This window comes from Macrotis lagotis, chromosome 5 (assembly GCF_037893015.1).
Source record: "Macrotis lagotis isolate mMagLag1 chromosome 5, bilby.v1.9.chrom.fasta, whole genome shotgun sequence".
Lineage (NCBI taxonomy): Eukaryota > Metazoa > Chordata > Mammalia > Peramelemorphia > Peramelidae > Macrotis > Macrotis lagotis.
In genome coordinates, this window is record NC_133662.1 from 161,592,726 (window position 1) to 161,612,819 (window position 20,094).

Consider the following 20,094-nt stretch of genomic DNA (forward strand, 5'->3'; position numbering starts at 1 on the left):
TCTAGGCTGCAGAAAGACCAGGCTGCTGGCTGTGTGCCCTGAGGGCTGGGCTCCACATGCTTGCTCTGGCAGAGGTCCCAGAGGTCTCCCGCTGTTCCCCCACTTTGTGCTGGTGCTCCCTGGGGTGCAGCTCAGGAGATTCCCCTGCTGCTGTGAGCTGAGGCTCCCTGTGCCCTGGGGCTGCCTCCAGGAGGCTGAAATTCTTTGTCTCTGGCGGGCCACCCCTCTGGCGGGCCTCCCCTCCAGCTCCAGGGAGCAGAGCCTTTCTGCTCTTTTCCAGGTTACCTTGAGTAGGAGAACTGCCTCACTGGGTCCCTTTGTGGGTTCTGTCTCTCGAAAGTTTAGTTAGAGTCCTTAGTTTATGAGTTTTTATCAGAGAGCTCCTAAGACTTGATCCCTTCATGTCACCATCTTGGCTCCGCCCCCCCATTGATAACTTTAATAAATACCTAGAAGGCTCACTTATCAAATTTGTGAATGACAACAAATATCAGTCAATAGGGATTGGAAAGGGAAAGGGAATAAACATTTATTAAGTATCTACTATGTTCAGGCGCTGTATTAAGTGTTTCATAAATAGTACCTTATTTGAATGGGGGTAGTTAAAAAGTTAAGCGACAGGAATAAGATCTGACAGCCCAGAATGTTGAGCTAAATCTAATAAGATTAAATTTAATACATAATTCCTAGTAGATGTCACTGTGAAGGACACTTTTGTCAATATCCACTTAATTTTATAGGGCAAAGAGGTTAAGTGACTTGCCCTAGGTCTTACAAGTAAAGATCACTCACTGAGGCAAAATTTGAACTCAGGTGACTGGTGGTCTATCCACTGAACTACTTAGCTGCTCCTGTGGGAGACAATTTGAATGATCAGCCCTCTACTCTTTGCCAGTGAGTGCATACAATTGATTTTTCCCTCATCATAGCACTTTCTACTTACTTGGGCTGGATTAGATTATGATATTCTTCTAAATTCTTTATTTTCTCTTCCTTTCTCTATCCTGATGAAGAAAATCCCAAAGGACCCTGCTACAATTTGCTTAGAAATAATGAGATTAACTCATGACAGTTTTAGTCTATGGAAATGTTTTTTAAACTATGGTCCAGGAGCCCATCAGGGTCCCTAATACTTTTCAGAAGAACTGTGAGGACAAAATTTTTCATAATAACACTAACAATCATTTCCAATATGATAAATATCAGAAGATATTGTTCACAGAAACAAAAGCTTTTTGTATGGTTGTCTTAATTTTAAAGAATGCACAGGGATCCTAAGACCAAAACGTTTCAGAGCCACTGTTCTAGGACAAAGATAGCAATTAATTGGACTTGACATTGTCTAGAAAACCAGAAAGCTTGAAAATACAGAACATTCACAAACACAAACACACACACATACATACATGCATGCATGATTATTTTTAACAATGAAAAATGTGAATAATTAATAAGTAAAATTTAAAATATTAGAGAAATTAATAGTAATGAACTATACTGTCTGTTGCATTTAACAATAAAACAGAAAATTCTTCTCTCCAGTTTCAGTCACAGATTAGTTTTGTCTCTTCCTGAACAGAAAAGAAATAAAATTCTCAGTGTTCTAAGCTATTTAGTCTACTTTAAAAGGCAGCCAGTGAGTCTTGCCAAAATGACTGTTAAATAGGGGTGAATATAAAATACTACAGTTGATTTTAAAAAAAATCAACAACCTCGGAGGCAGGTAGGTGATTTAGTGGATAGAACACCAGCACTGGAGTGAGAAGAATCTGAGTTCAACTGTGGTCTTAGACAGTTAATAATTACCTACTTGCATGACCTTGGGCAAGTTTCTTAACCCCCCATTGCTTGCCAAAAAAAAATCCTCCAAAAACCAAACAAAAAAAAATTCAATTTCACAAGTACAAGTTGGGAATACATAGCTAGGAGGTAGTTCATCTGAAAAAAAATTAGGGAATTTAGTTGACTGAAAGCTAAGTATGACAGTGCAGCCAAAAAGCAATTCAATTATGACCTTAAGCCTCATAAGATTCAATTGTGAACCCCACATTTTAGGGAACTGAAAGGAGTACATCTAAGGCAAACAGACTGATAAACAGTCTTGGGAACAGAGAGCATGAGGGAGAAAATGTATAAAGAAGCTTTGCTGGTAAAAGAAAAGACTTGGTAGAGAATCAATAGCCATCTTCAAGTATTTGAAAGACTGTTATGTAGAAGCATGACTAAATTTATTGTTATACTTTCCACATCATGAGGGCTATGGGCAGAGTGCTCCTTTGATCTGGAAAATCCACATAAAATTTTTGACACCTCCTTTCTTTGTACCAGCCAAGAAATCTGGATTATTTTGATATTAAAAGATAAACTATGTTGTTTTACAACACTATACATATATTTTATGCATTTCAAAGTTTCCAAACTTTTTCTGTGTCTGTGACTTCTGAAAAATTTCCTCACCTCCAATTCCAATTTGATTTCTTATGCAGAACTGTGATATGTATGTCAAAACTACAATGGGGAAAGTTGAAGTGTGAAAGGGATAAGAACTGAACTATACTGAGTCTTAGGTAAAAAGAATTATGGCTATCAAATGGAAACTGGAAAAAAGGAAAATTTAAGCTCAATGTTAGGAAAACTTTAACAATAAGCATTAATGAAAATTAGAATTATTTGCCTCAAGATATGGCAAGTTCTCTATTGCTAGAAGGTTTTACTCAAAGTCACCTTTTCTGGATATTCAATTTATTGATGTCATAAAGAACATTTGTTCAAACTTAGATTGTGTTAGATGACATCTGAGTCTCCTTCCTAATTTGGAGATTCTATGATTAAATCCCCAATCTGAAACTAATTTTGCAATCTCAAGAAAGTCTCTTAACCACATTGAGCCTGTTTTCTCATATATAAAATAATCATAATAATACCTTTTGTATCTTCACTTTCATGGAGTTATTTTAAGGAAGTCTTTTTAAGATTTTGAAATCTTAAATACTATATAAATATGAAATATTATTATTGTTTATAAAGTGTTTAATTTGAAGTCGGAGTTTAATTCACATTTACTAAATATTTCTATGTGTCCAACCCTTTGACCAAGGACTGTTCACTTAAGCCTTGTGAATCTCATTTCCTCATCTGTAAAAATTCAATGTAGTCATACTTACAATAGTTGTCTTCTGGGACCCTTATGAGGAAACGATTTAGAAAACTTTAACATGATATCAGAATACATTATCATTACTATTGTTACCCACAAAAATATTGAATATGGACAATATTCATTATGATATAATTCTTTTTCATAGGTCCAGTATTTCTACTGATATTATTAAATAAAATGATCTTCAAATGTTACTTTTGTGAACCTAGTGCCAGAGAACATAGGTGAGTTGCATATTTTAGCTAACAATCCTTCATGGAATCTCTGTGGTGATAAATGACCACATCAATTCAAATCAGTTCATGGTTTGCACCAAATGAGTCAAAATTCAGAAGTATTCTTCTTTGGATTTTTGGTGGCATGTATTACAGACTATTCTATCCTTGGGCAATTGCCTGTTGATCCAGCTTCTAGATATAAAACATTACAACACATGAAATACTAAAAGACCCAAATAAATATCAGAATATTTATTTACCATATTAAATTTTCCAGAAGGCAATTATCCAGGGCTATAATTGACCCTAATACATGTCACTGTGTTACTAAACTGACAAATTCAGACTACTAGCATAGATTCACAGGTTTATCCCTGACCCTTCATTAAAGGAATGCAGAATCTCTGACCATTTGTGACAAAAGAATAATTCTATTATCCCTCCTGACCATGTGTTCCCTTAAAACCCATCAACTCAATAAACATACAGGATTTCTGTGTTCTTAAAGTGTAGGGCTGATCATGCCACCACTCCCTTATTCATTAAACTCCATTGACACACTATCACCTCCAGAATCAAACATATTACTTTGACAAAGACCTTGACAACATGGTCTTCTTCCATCTTTCCAATCTTTATGCATCTTATTTCCCTCCATATATATTGGAATTCAATGAGGCAAAGCCTTCCTTGCTGATCCTCACACAGAACTCTCCATCTGCTGACTGGCCATTTTCACTCACTGATCTCTCCCCATCTAAAACTTTCTCCCAGCTCAATAGTTGTTTACTGACTGATTGGCTTGAATGTTCTACAATTAGCTTCCAGGGAAAAGGTCATGTGGATCAATCAAACTGGAAAACCATTGTCAGAGCTCTTGTGGTAACCCAAGGAAAAAGAATGTCTCAGGGCACTTTCTGCATTTGGGAAAAAATGAGCTCAAAGGTCAATGGCCACATTTACAGACCTTGTGCTTTCCACTTTTGGAAAAGGGATAAGAACTTGGGTTTCTGGGCATTTGCACTTATCTGCTAATATTCACTGAGATAAGACATCAAGGCAGCCTGCGCTTCAAAAGCATATCTCAGTCAAATGGAATGGAGTCTCACAGAAGGAGGTGAGGAGATATGACAGTTGACAGAGCTTTTAAACAGATATCAAGTGAATTTGCCATAGGAGGCTTCCAAAGAGATAACTGGCAACCTGTCAATCAGCAGGAAATGGGAGACAAGGAGATAGCAATCAGACAAAGTACAGACAATTTGATCTAATAGAATCCATCATGTTAACTTCCATAATCAATCGGTCATAGAAAATAAATTCATTGTTTAGTCAGTAAGACTAATTATTGATTCTACCTTCACAGCATCTCTTGTTTTGACTCCTCACTGAACTTATTAGCACTCCTGTTTTGAACTTTTCTTGGTCTCCTTGAATCCAGTCTTCCTCCTTCTCAGTCTATTTTTTTAGAGCTACCAAAACTGATCTTCTATCTGATCATTTAAAAATTCTGTGATGATTCCTGATAGCCTAACTTGGAAGCTGTAGTGAATCTGAGATCTCACTCATATGAATAGTTCAATCATAGTGCAGATTAGAAAACTTCCCTGTCTTCTCAATCTATGGGATTCTTGTTTAGGTCTTCTCATAAATTTTGATCTTAGGGTCTAATCGATGTTTTGGGGGAGCACTCTCCTGGACTTTATGATGTTTCACAGATAATTTTGCAGCACATAAGCTGTCTATTGGTTACTTCTTGCTTATAGGATTTCTTTTGAAGAGGGAGAGTGCTTTAAATCATTCAATCATCGAGCATTTATTAAAGTCTCCAAGGCACTCTGAAATGAAGGGGATTCACAAAGTGAAACAGTCCTTGCTCTTGAGGAGTGTACAGTCTAAGCCATTATAGACAAGATGCCCCCCCCCCCAGAAGAAAATACAAAATAGACAGAAAGGTTTTTGGGGGGAGAGAGGGAGGAAGAGAAATTAGGAGCTAAGGAGATATAGTACAGTGGAAAGAGTTCTAGTTTTTGATATAAGAGGATCTGGTTTCAGAGATCTTCCTCTTATATGTCTTTGGTCAAGATGTTTAACCTGAGTTTAGTACTTAATCTGTAATGGGGGGAGGGCTTAGTTTATAGACCTCCTGAAATCTGGCAACAGGTCTTATGAGGTCCCTGTAAATCCCAGATCAAGCACTCTCTAAGAGACTTTTCTGGTTTTCAAGGGGTGCGCTCTATTTTTTTCTTCTTTTAGATTTAAGAGTAACTTTTGGTACTTGAAATACTGTTCAAAGTATTAGAGATGACTGGTTAAGAGTTTTTTGAAAGGTTTCCTTTTAATCTAAGTAAGAAAACTCTATATTTTAGTATTTGGTCTAGATCTTTTGAACATCATTTCTTTTGCACTAATGTGCCTTCTTTAATAGGGGAAAGAATAAGAACAAGAAATATTCTAATAGAATCCTACTCCTACTTCCCTGCTGCTCTTGCTCACTCTCTTTTCCATGTATGTTTTAATATACATGAATAATGTATATAACTCAGACCTAATAATGAATATCTAATAATGAATAAGAATACCTCAGCTCCAATGAAGTGGTCAACATAGTGTCTCATTCAAAGCCAGACCTGACTAGATTGCTTGGTAAGGTGCTCAAGTCTATTGATTACTTATTACCCCACCAAAATTTCTTCTTGTATTTTTTTAGCTTGTAAAGAATATTGTGTATATGTGTGTGTGTGTGTGTGTGTATGTGTGTGAGAGAGAGAGAGACAGACAGACAGGCAGACATAGACACAGAGAGAGATGGAGATTACACTGATATAATTTTTATTTTGATGATTATATTATATTAAATATCTTGATTTCTACAGTGCTAGCAAAACATACAATGAATATCCAAAGGTACTATAGAGGAAGTCAATATGAAAATATGGTAGCTCTAAGATATAATACAATATACTTGAGGCCACAACGATTATTTTTCAAAACACATTTAAAAAATTATCTCATTGTGCAAAGTCATGGATAGCTATGTGTAAAGAATAGTGTAGCTACATCAGAGAGCATGAGGGGGAAAATGTATAATGAGCTTGACCACAAAGTCAGTTTGTGGAGGATTTTAAAAGTTAAACAATGATGTTTATGTTTTATCCTGGTTCCAAGAGGGAACCATTGGAATTTATTAAAAAGAAGAATGTTTTAATCAGATTTGTGCTTAAGGAAAACCACTGTGACAGTTGAATGAAGGTTAGATTAGAGTGGTGAGGCACTTGAAGCAGGGAGATTGTTAATGAAAATCTAGGTGAGAGTTAATAAGGGTCTAAAGTAAATTGGTGACTATCAAATAAGAGGAGTTAGTTATGAGATACATAGTGGTAGAAATGGGAAGATTTGTCAACTGTTTGGATTCAGGAGTAAAAGAAAGTACGGACGGAGTCCAGGATGATATAGAAGTTATGATTGTGAGAAACTGGAAGAATGAAGGTTCCTTAATCATAAAAACATAAGTTCTTGTTAACATCACGGTCCTTTCCTTCTGCTTCCTCCTCCCCCTCCTCCCCTGCCTCCTCCTCTCACCTCCTTCTTCTGCTTTTTCTCCAGATTGTATTTGACTTATCTCTAGGACCTACATGTAGTTTGTAATGTCTAGTAAGCAATTTGTGATGTGAGAGTGAAGGGCAAGACTGAGGCTCAATATAGATCTTTAATCATTTGCATAGGGATGACAATTAAATCTATACAAACTAAAGAGGTCACTAAGAAAATTGATGTAGAAACAAAAAGGTCTAAGATAGAGCCATTGTTAATATGCTTGCTTAGAGGATAGGCTATAGTTGGCAATCTAGCCAGGAGTTGTTAGGCAGTTATTTATAAGAGGTCCAAGAATGAGTAGTAATTTAAAAATGCAGATGAGACTATTCAGCAGGAAAGGGTGACTGATAGGGAGGTAGGGATAGCAGGTAGGGAAAGTAGCATAAAAAAATAAGAAATTCCCATACTGGTAATATGTGAGAGCACAGCCTTAACCAAATCTTAGTGAGGCACCATGGCGTATAAGAAGAACATTGGGAATCAGAAGACTCAAGTTCTAATCCAAGTTCTGAGTTCTTATCTCAGCTATGGCAACATAAAAACTCATTTAACCTCTCTGGTTTTCAACTGTAAAAAGAGAAATTAGACTGAATGATCTAAAGTTCCTTTTAATTGTAAATTCTATAATCCTATGTGTGAAATTAGTAATTTAATTTTGTTGTCAGAGTTTAGACTTTACTTGTATATCTGCACTTTATCCAATTAATGAATACACATTAAGTCATTGAACCTGTACACTTGTGAATGAATCTCTGGGATTCTAAGTTTGCCTGGTAAGGGGTTTCTCTTTGCTAAAAAGGAAGGAGGCAGAAAGCCCTCTGGAATTAGTAAAAGGATTAAGGGAGCAGTGAGCAAAGTAGAGGTGGAGGAAACTACAACAGACCATTTATTATTCAAATCCCCAGTGACATTTTTTATTTATTACTGATTAACAAATGATTAATTTATAAACAATTTCTGTTCCAAAGGATTATATATTAGAATGCCTTTATTTCCTAATTAGATTGTGCCTCTGAACATAAATGAAGGGAAAGTCTGTTGAATGGAACATGGAAATCATGGGTTTATTTCCTGTCTATAGCCCTGATTTACTGTATGACCTTGGGCAAGTCATTTATCCTCCCAGTCTAGTTTCCCTAATTATAAAATAGACATAAAATTACTTGCCAATTATCTTAAGGTTTAATGAGAAAGAATGAAATGTGTATAACACCTAGAAAACAGGCTTGTAAAAAAATGTTACTTTTAAAAAAATATAGTCTTGTGACTTCATTGGTGTAACATTGTTACTATCATATTATTTTTAACCTTGATGTTAGAGGATTATAATATCTTTTCTCTGCCTAGATAATCAATATATATATATATATATATATATATATATATATAAAATGGAAGGTTAAGTTAAAAGGAAGTTTCATTTTTCTTTGTAATCTGGGTAGAGCTAATATAAAAGTTAGTTTTCATTAAAGATTTTATGTGTAATATTTCATTTGTTTAACCACATCTTTAGGTAAATGGTGCATATAAGCCATTATGTCAACATAATTTAAACAGTAAGTAGTTCTTGATTTTGAGGGGGTTGAATTCTTGCTCAAAGAAGAGAACAGAGTGGAATGCTTGCTGGATCTGCAGTCAGAGGCAGAGGTTCAGTCTCAGTACTCTCAAATGCTCCCTGCTTGACCTTGCAAGAGTCATATAAATGTCCCTGGACCTTATTGCCCCCATCTGTAAAAAGGAGTTTGAACTCAATGACTTCTCGAATTTGCAGTGCTAACATATTGCTGCCTTTCTTAGTAGTTGTAGAATGGTTTAAATCAAGTTTTATATATAGAAATGTCCTTTGAGATAGAAAATAATTTGATACATTTTTAATCTGATAGAAATTAAAAGGGCACATTGAAATAGGCTGAAATTTATAATTGCACAGTGCAAGAAATGTTATTACTTCCACTGCCCCAGTTTATTTATTTTTCCACAAGCTAAGCAAGTGAGAAAATGTGTAAATTTATAGTCATAAATCACTCACACAACAAATCCTCATGACCTTACAATCTCTCAATGCTTTGTAGATCTGCTTATATATGAAACTACACTGTTCTAGTATTAAGAGAGCTATTGCTCATTGAATAAGGCATTTCTGACACCACTACTCTGAGAAAAAGTTACTTTTATTATTCAACAAGCAATATGGAGTTTGTTTCTTCTGTCAACATTTTTCAATAGAGTAAAAATATATCAAAACATCAAATTTAGACATTTAAAATGGGGAAAGTTTAGTTAGCCAGAAATTCTGGAGAAAAGATTTAGGGATTTTAGTGGGTTGCAAGCTCAGAATGAGTCAATCAATAATGCAGAAATCAAATTAATGAGGCCTGGGGCTATATTAAGAGGTGGAAATGAGAGGTGAGAGTCTGCTCACATCAGACCTCATCTGGAGTATTGGGTTCAGTTCTGAGTGCCCTGATTTATTTTAAGGAGGGCACTGAAAAAACTAGGGAATGTCCAAAGGAGGGCAATCTTGATAATGAATGATCTTGAATTCATGTCATGAGAAACTTGGAATGTTTAGCTTGGAGAAGACTGGAAGGAGGCAGGGACACAAGAACTATTTTCTAATATCTAAAGGAGGGCAGATAGGTGGTACAAGTGGATAGAGCACTGGCCTTGGAGTCAGGAGGACCTGAGTTCAAATGTGACCTCAGACACTTAATAATTACCTAGCTGGGTGACCTGGGGCAAGTCCTTCAACTCGATTGCCTTAAATAAATGAAATTTTTTTTAAAAAGTTTTTTTCTAGTATTTGAAGGATTGTCATGTGGAAAAAAAATAGGCTTGTTCTTTTGATTTCTAGAAGGTAGAAGAATAGATGGAGTTGCAAAAAGCACATTTAAGCATCACAGGAGGAAAAACTTCCTAACAGCTAGAGAAAAGGAATGGACTTATTCAGGAGGAGGTGAGTTTTCATTCCTTGGAGATTTTCATGAAGAGGTCCGAGAAATCATTTGTCTGGTAAAAGATACAGTTGGGGCAGTTAAATGGCTCAGAGGATGGACCTCTAGTCTTGGAGTCAGGAGAGTGGGAGCTTGAATCCAGTCTCAGACACTTGACAGTTACTAGCTGTGACTGTGGACAAATCACTGAACCCCTTGCATCCAGTCATCCTGAATCATACCTAGCCTGGAACCAGATGGCTCAGGAGGAGAAAGTGAGATCCCAGCAGAATTAAAATCTTTCAAGGTAGGGCTATTTTTATTTATTTAGATTTTTATCCTCAGGGCTTAAAAATAGGTGCACTATAAATAGTTATTAATTGAAAAATGTTGATCATGAAGAGGCAAAATCTGGGGTTAAACAAAATAGATTATTTTTTCTTAAAAAAAAGATAAGATTGATAGAAAAGAAGGGTCTCCAAAGACAGAAGGCTAGTCATTCTTGGACAGGGCCAGAGAGCTATATAATCTTTCTCAAGCCACTTCTCTGGTCTAAGCCTGACGGATGAAAGAAAGAAAGAAAGAAAGACAGACAGACAGACAGACAGACAGACAGACAGACAGACAGAAAGAAAGAAAGAAAGAAAGAAAGAAAGAAAGAAAGAAAGAAAGAAAGAAAGAAAGAAAGAAAGAAAGAAGGTGGAGGAGATAGGGACTAGGTGCCTCTCAGAGGCGGCTCCCAGTTCTAAAGCCTAAGCTTCGTCCCGGTGGCCGCGAGGGGGCACTGCAAGTCCGGTTTTGGGCAGGGAGAGGCGCGCCCGAACTGCCTCTGGCTTGCAAAGCCAGCCAGCCCTGGGGCCGGCCGAGGGGTCAGCGGCCTGGCCGGGGGACCCTCACAGGGGGTCCGCAAGTTGTGGCTTAGATCTAGGTCTGGCGGGGCCTCCGCAGCCTTAGCCTGTGCAGGTCCTGCGGCGAGGGGCGAGCAAGCCCACCCCTAAACTGACTTTGCAGGTGGGGGGTGATGAACGCCCCGACCACTCCGATTCTCGGTGCCGAGAAGAGCCAAGAAATGCCCCAAATAGAAAGGAGCAAGTTGGCGGGCGGGAGGGAGGGGAGACTTAGGGAGGAAGGGCCCAGGTGCATGGAAGCGGCTCAGGTGCCTGGTGGAATCAAAAGAGCATCCTCCTCCTCCTCCTCCTCCTCCTCCTCCTCCTCCTCCTCCTCCTCCTCCTCCTCCTCCTCCTCCTCCTCCTCCTCCTCCTCCTCCTCCTCCTCCCCTCCTCCTCCTCCTCCTCCTCCTCCTCCTCCTCCTCCTCCTCCTCCTCCTCCTCCTCCTCCTCCTCCTCCTCCCCTCCTCCTCCTCCTCCTCCTCCTCTCCTCCTCCTCTCCTCCTCCTCCTCCTCCTCTCCTCCTCCTCCTCCCCGCCCACGTTTATTAGGCGGTGGAGGCAGCACCCCCTGCGCGTGGCGCTTTCCCCACTTTCCCCAGTCATTCTTTCTCCCCTGCTGGGTGGTCACTGGATGCTTAGAACTTAGGCTGGCCCGTGGCGCAGACTCTTGGAACCAGTGGAGAGGAAGGGGCCGGGGGTGGGTCTTTTTGTTTAAAAAACAAAAATAAAGGCGCCGCCCTCTCCACTCCAGAGTCACGCCACTTTCTGACTTTCGCGTCCCCTGCTTGCCGAGTCTGTCGAGTTTCCCAGGTCCATTGTGCCCCGCGAGATTCCTTCCCCGGGCCGTGCGGTTGGGCACTCCGGCCTTCACGGGATGGCGCCCTTCTCCTTCTCCAGGAGAGCCAGAGGGCAGGGAAGCCGGAGGAAGGCCATAGTGCAATTGGGGCAGAGTAAAGCGAGCAAGCTCGGGGGGGAGAGACACCGGGCAAGAAGATGAAGGAGAAAGTTCCTTCCAATAAGTGAGGTGGAGGAGGCTCCGCCAGGCCACGCCTGGGAGCCGTCGGGCCGAGCCCTGCCTCGGACCCCGCGCCGGGTTGATTCTTCATTCCCAAAGAAGACACGACATCAGGCAGGTGATGCCGTGACGTGTGGGTGTGAATTGCATCGGAGGGGGGAGAGGCCGTGCCAAGTCACCACCTCGCCCTCCCCGGCTGCCCGGGGTTCCGCTAACGCCAAGCACCCCCAAACCCAACTCGGGAAGCGGCTCCGCCCGAGCGCAGCGCGCACTCTATGGAATAGGGGCGCAGCTCGCTAAGTGGAAGGGCGAGGGGCGAGCCCGGCCCCCCCCCCCCCGGCTGGGGGTTGCCACTTGGCGAGGGAAACCAGGCTGTCCAGCCTCGCCCTGCCTGTGGCCCCGGGCCCACCGCCCTTGTGGAGACTGGCAACGTGGGAGGGCCAGAAAGAAGCCGCGGGCGCTTCTGTAAGTGAGAGGAGCGGGGGCAGTGGAAGGGGAGGACCAGGGGAGGACCAGGGCTTCTGTGTGCCAGGGGAGTCCTGCTTGGGAGGGCGGCCGTGGCGCGGGGGGAGAGGAACCAGGCCGCGCGCGAGGTTCACCCCGCCCTCCCGCCGGCAGCGGAGAAACCACGGGACAGGGACCAGGGGGTGCTAAGAGGGAGGAGGAGGAGGAGGAGGAGGAGGAGGGGATAATAAATGCGTGGATGAAGCGCACCGGGGAGACTGCCTCTGGCTGGCTGACAGGATCCTCCTCCTCGACGCGCTACTGCGTGCTCCAAAGCAAATAGTAAATAGAGATGCATGAAACCCCGGAGAAAGGGGGACCGACGGGACTCGGCCGAGCGGTAGAGAAACTGGAGGAGAGCGAGGACTAGGCAAAGCGCCCCCTCCCCGAAGGGGGCTGGCTCCGAAGAGGGGCTGCGAGTCCCCCTCTCAGCCTCCCACCCTCAGCCCGGTGCCAGAAGCCCGCCGGCTCCCAGGAAGGAGCGGCCACGCCGATCGACCACCGGCTCCGACCCGCGGCTGCCGGGGGCCTTGGCCCGGGATTTCATTTTCCTGCTTTGCCCTTTTTCTTCCAGTTTTTTCCCTTTAAGGTTTAGTCTGCTGTTCCCCCGACTCCGGCCCCGCGTGCTCCTGACTTCAGCTCGGCGGACTGTGGATCTTTCAGCTCCTCCGAGGAAGTTCCCAGGACCTGAAGCCTCGGGTCGGGAAGGTGATCCTCTGCCCCGCGTGTGGCCAAAGTAGTGAGCACCATGGGCACCAACATAGTTTACGAGTGGTTGAAAGCCTTGCAGCTCCCCCAGTACGCCGAGTCCTTCGTGGATAACGGCTACGACGACCTGGAGGTGTGCAAACAGATCGGGGACCCCGACCTGGACGCCATCGGGGTCTTGGCGCCCCAGCACCGGCGCCGGATCCACGACGCCGTGAGGAGGCTGCGGGAGCAAGACGCCAACGCCGCCGGCCTCTACTTCACCCTGGAGCCGCAGCAGCTGCAGCCCCCGCCGCAGCCCGCGGCCCCTTCCCCCGAACTCTACACCAGCCACCTGGTGGAGCAGTACGAGGGGCAGGCTTGGAGGGAGTCTCAGCCCGGCCAGACCCAAGGACCCAGGGGGCTCTCCCGGAGCCAGAGGGCCGGCTCCCGCAGCAAGGAACTGGTGACTTACCCCAAACTCAAACTGAAAATCATGATCAGGGACAAACTCGTCCGGGATGGGATCAACTTAAGCAAGCCCCCGTACTCCAATAAGGTAAGAACGAAGCTCTCCGCACCCCCTCCCCCAGCCCCCCCGGCCAAGCAGGTGTCGGGGCTTGTCAGTCCCAGGTGAACAGTCTCACGAAACAGGGAAGGAGGAGTGAGTGATACACATGCTTTAATTTCATTTTCTCTTTCTTAAAAAGGAGGTGGTCGTCTCGTTTCTGATGTGCCAAAATTCAGTTAGGCGAAGGTATGACTGTGTTCCCCAAGAAACCCCTCTCATAGTCACCGATTCCTGCTGGATACTGTTTCCCTACTGGAGTCTGGGAGAATTATGAATGTTCTCTCGCCTTAGCATTTCAGTCTGAAGTATCTCTGGAGAATGGCAGATATACCATTATTTTACACCTTTCTCCCCGCCCCTTCTCCCTTCCTTTTCTCTCCCTCCATCTCTCTCTCTCTCTCCATCTCTCTCTTCCTCCATCTCTCTCCCCCTCTGCCTCCATCTCTCTCCTTCTCCCTCCATCTCTCTCCCTCCATCTCTCTCTCCCTCCCTTTCTCTTCCTCACCTTCTTTCTTTGTGTCTCTCTCTGCCTCAGTCTCTCTCTGTGTCTTTATCTCTGTCCCTATCTCTGTGTGTCTCTCTCTGTCTCTGTGTGTGTCTCTGTCTCTGTGTGTATGTCTGTCTCGTACTGTCTCTGTCTCACTCTGTCTCTCTCTCTGTCTCTCTCTCTGTCTCGCTCTCTCTCTGTCTCGCTCTCTCTCTGTCTCGCTCTCTCTCTGTCTCGCTCTCTCTGTGTCTCGCTCTCTCTGTGTCTCGCTCTCTCTGTGTCTCGCTCTCTCTGTGTCTCGCTCTCTCTCTCTGTCTCGCTCTCTCTCTCTGTCTCGCTCTCTCTCTCTCTCTCTCTCTCTCTCTCTGTCTCTCTCTCTGTCTCGCACTCTCTCTGTCTCTCTCTCTCTCTGTCTCGCACTCTCTCTCTCGCTCTCTCTCTGTCTCGCTCTCTCTCTCTCTGTCTCTCTCTCTCTCTGTCTCGCACTCTCTCTGTCTCTCTCTCTCTCTCTGTCTCGCACTCTCTCTCTGTCTCGCTCTCTCTCTCTCTCTGTCTCGCTCTCTCTCTCTGTCTCGCTCTCTCTCTCTGTCTCTCTCTCTCTCTGTCTCTCTCTGTCTCTCTCTTTGTCTCGCTCTCTCTCTCTGTCTCACTCTCTCTGTCTCTCTCTCTGTCTCTCTCTCTGTCTCTCACTCTGTCTCTGTCTCTCTCTGTCACTCTGTCTCTGTCTCTCTGTCTCTTTGTGTCTCTCTGTGTCTGTGTGTGTCTCTGTGTCTCTCTGTCTCTCTCGTCTCTCTGTCCATCTGTCTCTCTGTCCATCTGTCTCTCTGTCCATCTGTCTCTCTGTCCACCTGTTTCTCTGTCTCTGTCTCCCTATTTCTGTTTCTGTCTCTGTGTCTATGTCTCTCTCTCTCCCCATCCCTCCCCCCATGCCCCCCCTCCCCTCAATGTTGACTCCTGGACTCTCAAATATTTTCCCATTTAGTTTTTCTAGATGAGTCAAGGTATGACATAAAGAACTCTTTGAAGGTGTTGTCTAGAGAATGGAATATTTTTTTTTTATAATTTCAAAATGAATAGGGCCAAATCCCAGGGATGCCATAAAATTGGAAAGTAATGTCACCTTTAGATCCTTTGGGAGGCAGGGAAAAGTGAATAAAATCTATCTTAGGGTCCTGGAAATACTTTAAGGCAATGACTTGAGTTTTCCAAAAACAGAACTTATAAAGCAGCTAAATCAGCTGAGCACAAAAGGTTGACTAAGCAAATGCTTGAGGTCACTATGATGTCATGTGTTTGATGGATGTGTTCACTCCAATGAGGGGTTGGCTCATTAAGTAAAACTTTGGATTGCAGATAGCTCCAGATGAAACACATTTGAAAGACAGAAGAAATAAGAGCTAAAAAGCTAATGAAATTGTTCATCTTCAATATAGGAGAGATAATAGAGATAGGCAAATGCAAAAATAGATCATAAATGATGACAAACCTTTTATATGAAGCCTTTGGGAATTATCACAGTTCAGTAAAAGTGTTAGCCACTCTCTAGAAGGGACAAGGCCAAAGTACAGGTGGAAGATATGTGTTAGCAAAAACTATATATAAATAAGAAAATTTTATTTCACAAAATACTATACTTTTTTAGCTCAAAACACAGAATGCAACTTTGGTTGCTTCATAGTTTTAGGTTGAAGAATTTTGCTTCATCAAAGGCAAGCTGATATCCTAAGAAGATGTCTGAAGAGTTAGAAAAGAGTTAGAAAAAGCACAGAAAATAATAGAATGCCAAAAAATTGGTTACTTTTAGAAAGATCACTAGGCAGGTAAATGTAAATCAATGAAAGGAACACATCTAGATTCTTACTAGGTTGTGATTCTCTTTTGGAACCAGTAATCAAATGGAGAAAAGAAGGAAATATGCAAATGGATTAAAGAGCAGAACAGATAGTTTAACCTTTTGGGGGCTTTTACAAGGTACTTTTGAAATAAGGTTGAATATTTGAGTAACCTATGCTAGGGCATAAACTGGATACCGAGAGAGCAGGAAGCCTGCTTTACATTTAAGATGCATTAGCCTAAGTATATTCAAGGGAGGAGATTATATTTGATAATTACACTGTTTAACAGAGTAGAGAGACATTTTTCAATTAGGAATAGCAACTGGTCAGGGTACAGGAACCCAGCCATTAGTGTAAATGACTTATTTCCTAAGAGAACTGTTGAAAGGAGGTTGGAATCAGTCACTTGAATAGTCATTTACTGCTGAGGAGGTGATTGAGCCTGACAGTGAATCTGAGCTCCTCAGCATGGTGTGATGGGCTCAGGAAGGAGCCAGAAAGTCCTTCAGAATGAAAGATGCATCACTTTTCATAAGATACCCAGAAAAAAACAACAAGATTTAGACTGAGAAAAAAAGGAGGGTGGTAATTGAGAGGAGTGCTGAGAAGGAACCCATGCAAGAAATAAAACAGCAGGTCTATAATGTCAAAATAATTAACTGGGTGTCAAAGCTTGCTGTTAGTTGTGGTCTTCTACCTACATATAGGAGCAGAGTAAAACATACATCACACTGAATCTTATTCAGGACTTTCTGACTGTCTTAGATTTGTATTTATTTTCTATATGAAACATTTTTTCACACAACTTTATGATGAGTGTCATAGTACATAAATTTGATAATGTGTTACCAGAATAAAGCATTGATGAGTTTCATTTCTTCTTTTCTGTTTTTTTTTTTTTTTACCTCCAGTCAAATGAGTCTGTAGATTGTTTTGGAAGCTTTCTTAATCATTTACCATTGCATTGGTGTTTCAATTAAGGAGGGAAAAGCAATTAATAGGCTAACAGGCCTCATTGTTTGAAGACCTATATTATAGAGTCATATAAAAAAGAGGTGAATATAATCAAACTGAATAAACAAGATGATGAATCTATATTGGTAGAATTATGACCACTGGACTGCTCTGAATATTTTAACTATGGGTTGATGTTACTTATATTTCCTACTCCATATAATTTTAAAGGGTTCTCCTCAGTTTTTATCTAAGCCACAATTTAGATCATATTGTTTCTGCAGAATCTATGGGCTTCTATTCGACTTGGATCTGAATGTGAACTAGTCATTATGTGCTATTTGGAATTCTGATCATTACAATTCAGCTTCTCGTTTACAGATATTAGCATCCGTGATCTCTGTGACTTCATAAGAATATTAGATCTGTCTTCAAAATGGATTAAATCAGGAAATATTGAGGCAGGAAAGTTGAGTTCCTTAGAGAGGAAACTAGAACTATCTGAGAGAAAAGTTAAACTTGTTACTCTGATGAAATGAACTTCCTAATTGACCACTGATTCCATAACATAGTTCCATTCATATCTTGATTCTATAGAATGCAAGTGTTCTTAACTTTTTCCTTGGAAAGTTTTTGCAATAGACTACTAATTCATCTCCTTGCCTGGTTCTCTTATCTCACCCATCTGCCTTCCATACAATTAGAAAGTCAAGATGCTTGAATTACATATCCGACCATGTGAACCCTCATGAAAAAAATCTTCAGTGACTTACTTTGGCTTTTTAGTTTAAATGCTTAACTGAGACATTTATATTTTAAATCCTCTACAATCTGGCTTCCCCATACCTTGCCATTTTCTCTTCATGCCCTCCATTTTCATCAAACTGGCATTCTGGCCATCCCCCCATGCCCATTATTTTATATCCCACCTCCATTCTTTGGCAAAAGTGATTTCTCCAAGTCTGAAATACAATCCTTGCTGACCTTCTCATCATGGAATCCTTTGCTTCCTTCAAAGCACAACTCAGATGGTGACTCATATGGAATTACCTTCCTTATCTCTGTCCCTTTATTATCAATTAACAAGAGCTTATTAAGCACCTGTTACATACCATTCCGTATGCTAGGTGTTGGGTATACAAAGACAAAAGTGAACTTCTGTTTTTAAGGAGTTTTATATTCATTTGGAAGTATCAGCATGTGCTTGTACATGGACTAAAAATCTTAGTGCAGTTTCAGGCTTGAATAACTTGAAACTACACTAATATTTTTTTGGAGCACCTTACATAGTTATATGTGAAATAAATACAAGGAGATTGGATTAGGGAAACATAAGAAGCTTCCAGGATCAGGAAAAGACTTCCCATTGAAGGTAATACTTGGATTAATTTTTTTTAAGAAATGGGGAATCTAAGAGGCAGAAGTAAGAAATGAAAGCATTCTAGTCATGAGGAGCTACCAAGGGTAAAGGTATTGAGATACAAGTGTTTTTTAAGAGTAAAAGCAAGACTGGACGTTTCAGTTTAAGGGGGGGGGAAGGACAGTGAGTGAGTGTGTGTGTGTATAATCTTTTTTTTTTGCAAGGCAATGGGGTTAAGTGGCTTGCCCAAGGCCACACAGCTAGGTCATTATTAAGTGTCTGAGACTAGATTTGAACTCAGGTACTCCTGACTCCAGGACTGGTGCTCTATTGACTGCACCACCTAGCTGCCCCTTGTGTTTGTGTGTGTGTGTGTGTGTGTGTGTGTGTGTGTGTGTGTGTGTGTATTTTCCTGCCATTTCCTTCTCTTTAAAATATTTTCTATATACTTTTGTTCCTGTTGTAATACCCCTCTTCTCCAGTTGAATGTTTATCCTTGAAAGTAAGATGCTTGTTTCCTTGTGCTCTTAATACTCAGTGCCTAATATTCATAGTAGTAGACACTTAATAAATGTTGCTAATTTGAATTTAATTGACTGATTTGGTCACTTCATCCATCACTTCTTTACAAGTGGTTAGAAAGTGAAGTCAGATGGGTCATCTTAAGAAAAGTCAGTTTTGTGGTTTCCTAAATAGGAGTCTGTGGTATTCTATACATATAAAAGCATATGACAGGCAATTATACAAAAATTTCACCTTGTTTTGTACCTAGACCAACTCTTCCTATGGGATTATGATTTACAATTAGAAAAAAATTAACCCTCTATTCTACTGATATTGTTGTTTATTTTATTTTACTGAGCTTAATACAATGTAGAATAACTTACAAAGGTGCTTGTGAGCATGTGTGTTTGTGTGTGTGTGTGTGTGTGTATGTGTATGTGTGTGTGTGTTGGTGTTTGTCAGTCAGTCTGTTAAACTCTTAAGCATGGTGTTCATTACCTTGAGTGTATGGTGGTGGCTAGAACTGAGGATTCCAATTATTCAATTTCATGGGAAACTAGGTAAGAGGAAGAGAATGGCTTACATTGGGTAACAGATGACTGAAGTCTCACATCTACTAAACTCTAAAGTATCTCTTTCCATCCACCTCCAACCCTCACAGTCAACCAAGAAGGGATTAATTTGGGTTTAGTAATGATTTTTAAGACTCAAATGATCCTTTGGAGAGTGTATAGTCATTCATTAATGGTAAATTTTTTTCAGATCAGCCTCTAAGCCAGGAGTGGGAACCTTTTTTTTTGCCTAGGATCATTTAATTATTTATAACATTCACCTAGCATATTTGGTGAAACACATGATTAATTCACCCCTAAAAATCTCCTATATTTATTGAATTTTGAGTTCCACTTGCAATTACAGTGACAACACCAGACCAAATGATTTCATGGCCCTTACACAGCCCTCATACCAGATGTTCCCACCCTTGATTAGAGTCTAAGCAATCAAGAATGAGCATTTTGGATGAAGAATTTCATTGTTGAGTTTGGATGTTGGTTTGCCAAAGAGTAAGATACTAGGCAACATAAAGGTATTTGATATCTAGAGGGTAGGAGGGAGCAGTTTGAGGTAGTAATAGGAGTTCAAAAAGGGAGATAGGATGAAAACTCCAAATTTTATTTTTTCTATTATTTCAGTAAGTCAGACTAATCTCTTGTATTCATAGTGTTTCTGTATTTCAAATACTTTTTCATTCTCACTGCAACCCCTTCCTGGCAGACAGTAGAGGGTAAAAGACATCAGTATTCTAATGGTTCAAGAAAGTTGTGTTAAGTGACTACTGGCAATATTTTTGAAAGATTTCTCCTTTTTTCATTTTAAACT

The 20,094-nt window shown here is 41.2% G+C and overlaps 1 protein-coding gene across 2 annotated transcripts in view; it reads left to right on the forward strand.

Moving 5' to 3' along the window:
* The first annotated feature begins 12,533 nt into the window (after positions 1 to 12,533).
* The window catches only part of SAMD5 (sterile alpha motif domain containing 5), a 480,886-nt gene continuing 473,325 nt past the window's right edge, over positions 12,534 to 20,094 (forward strand). For both annotated transcript variants that reach the window (XM_074187797.1, XM_074187796.1), the window contains exon 1: positions 12,534 to 13,562. In XM_074187797.1, coding sequence (XP_074043898.1) covers positions 13,065 to 13,562 — 498 coding nt within the window. In that variant the 5' untranslated portion in view covers positions 12,534 to 13,064. The remainder of the gene's footprint in view (positions 13,563 to 20,094) is intronic.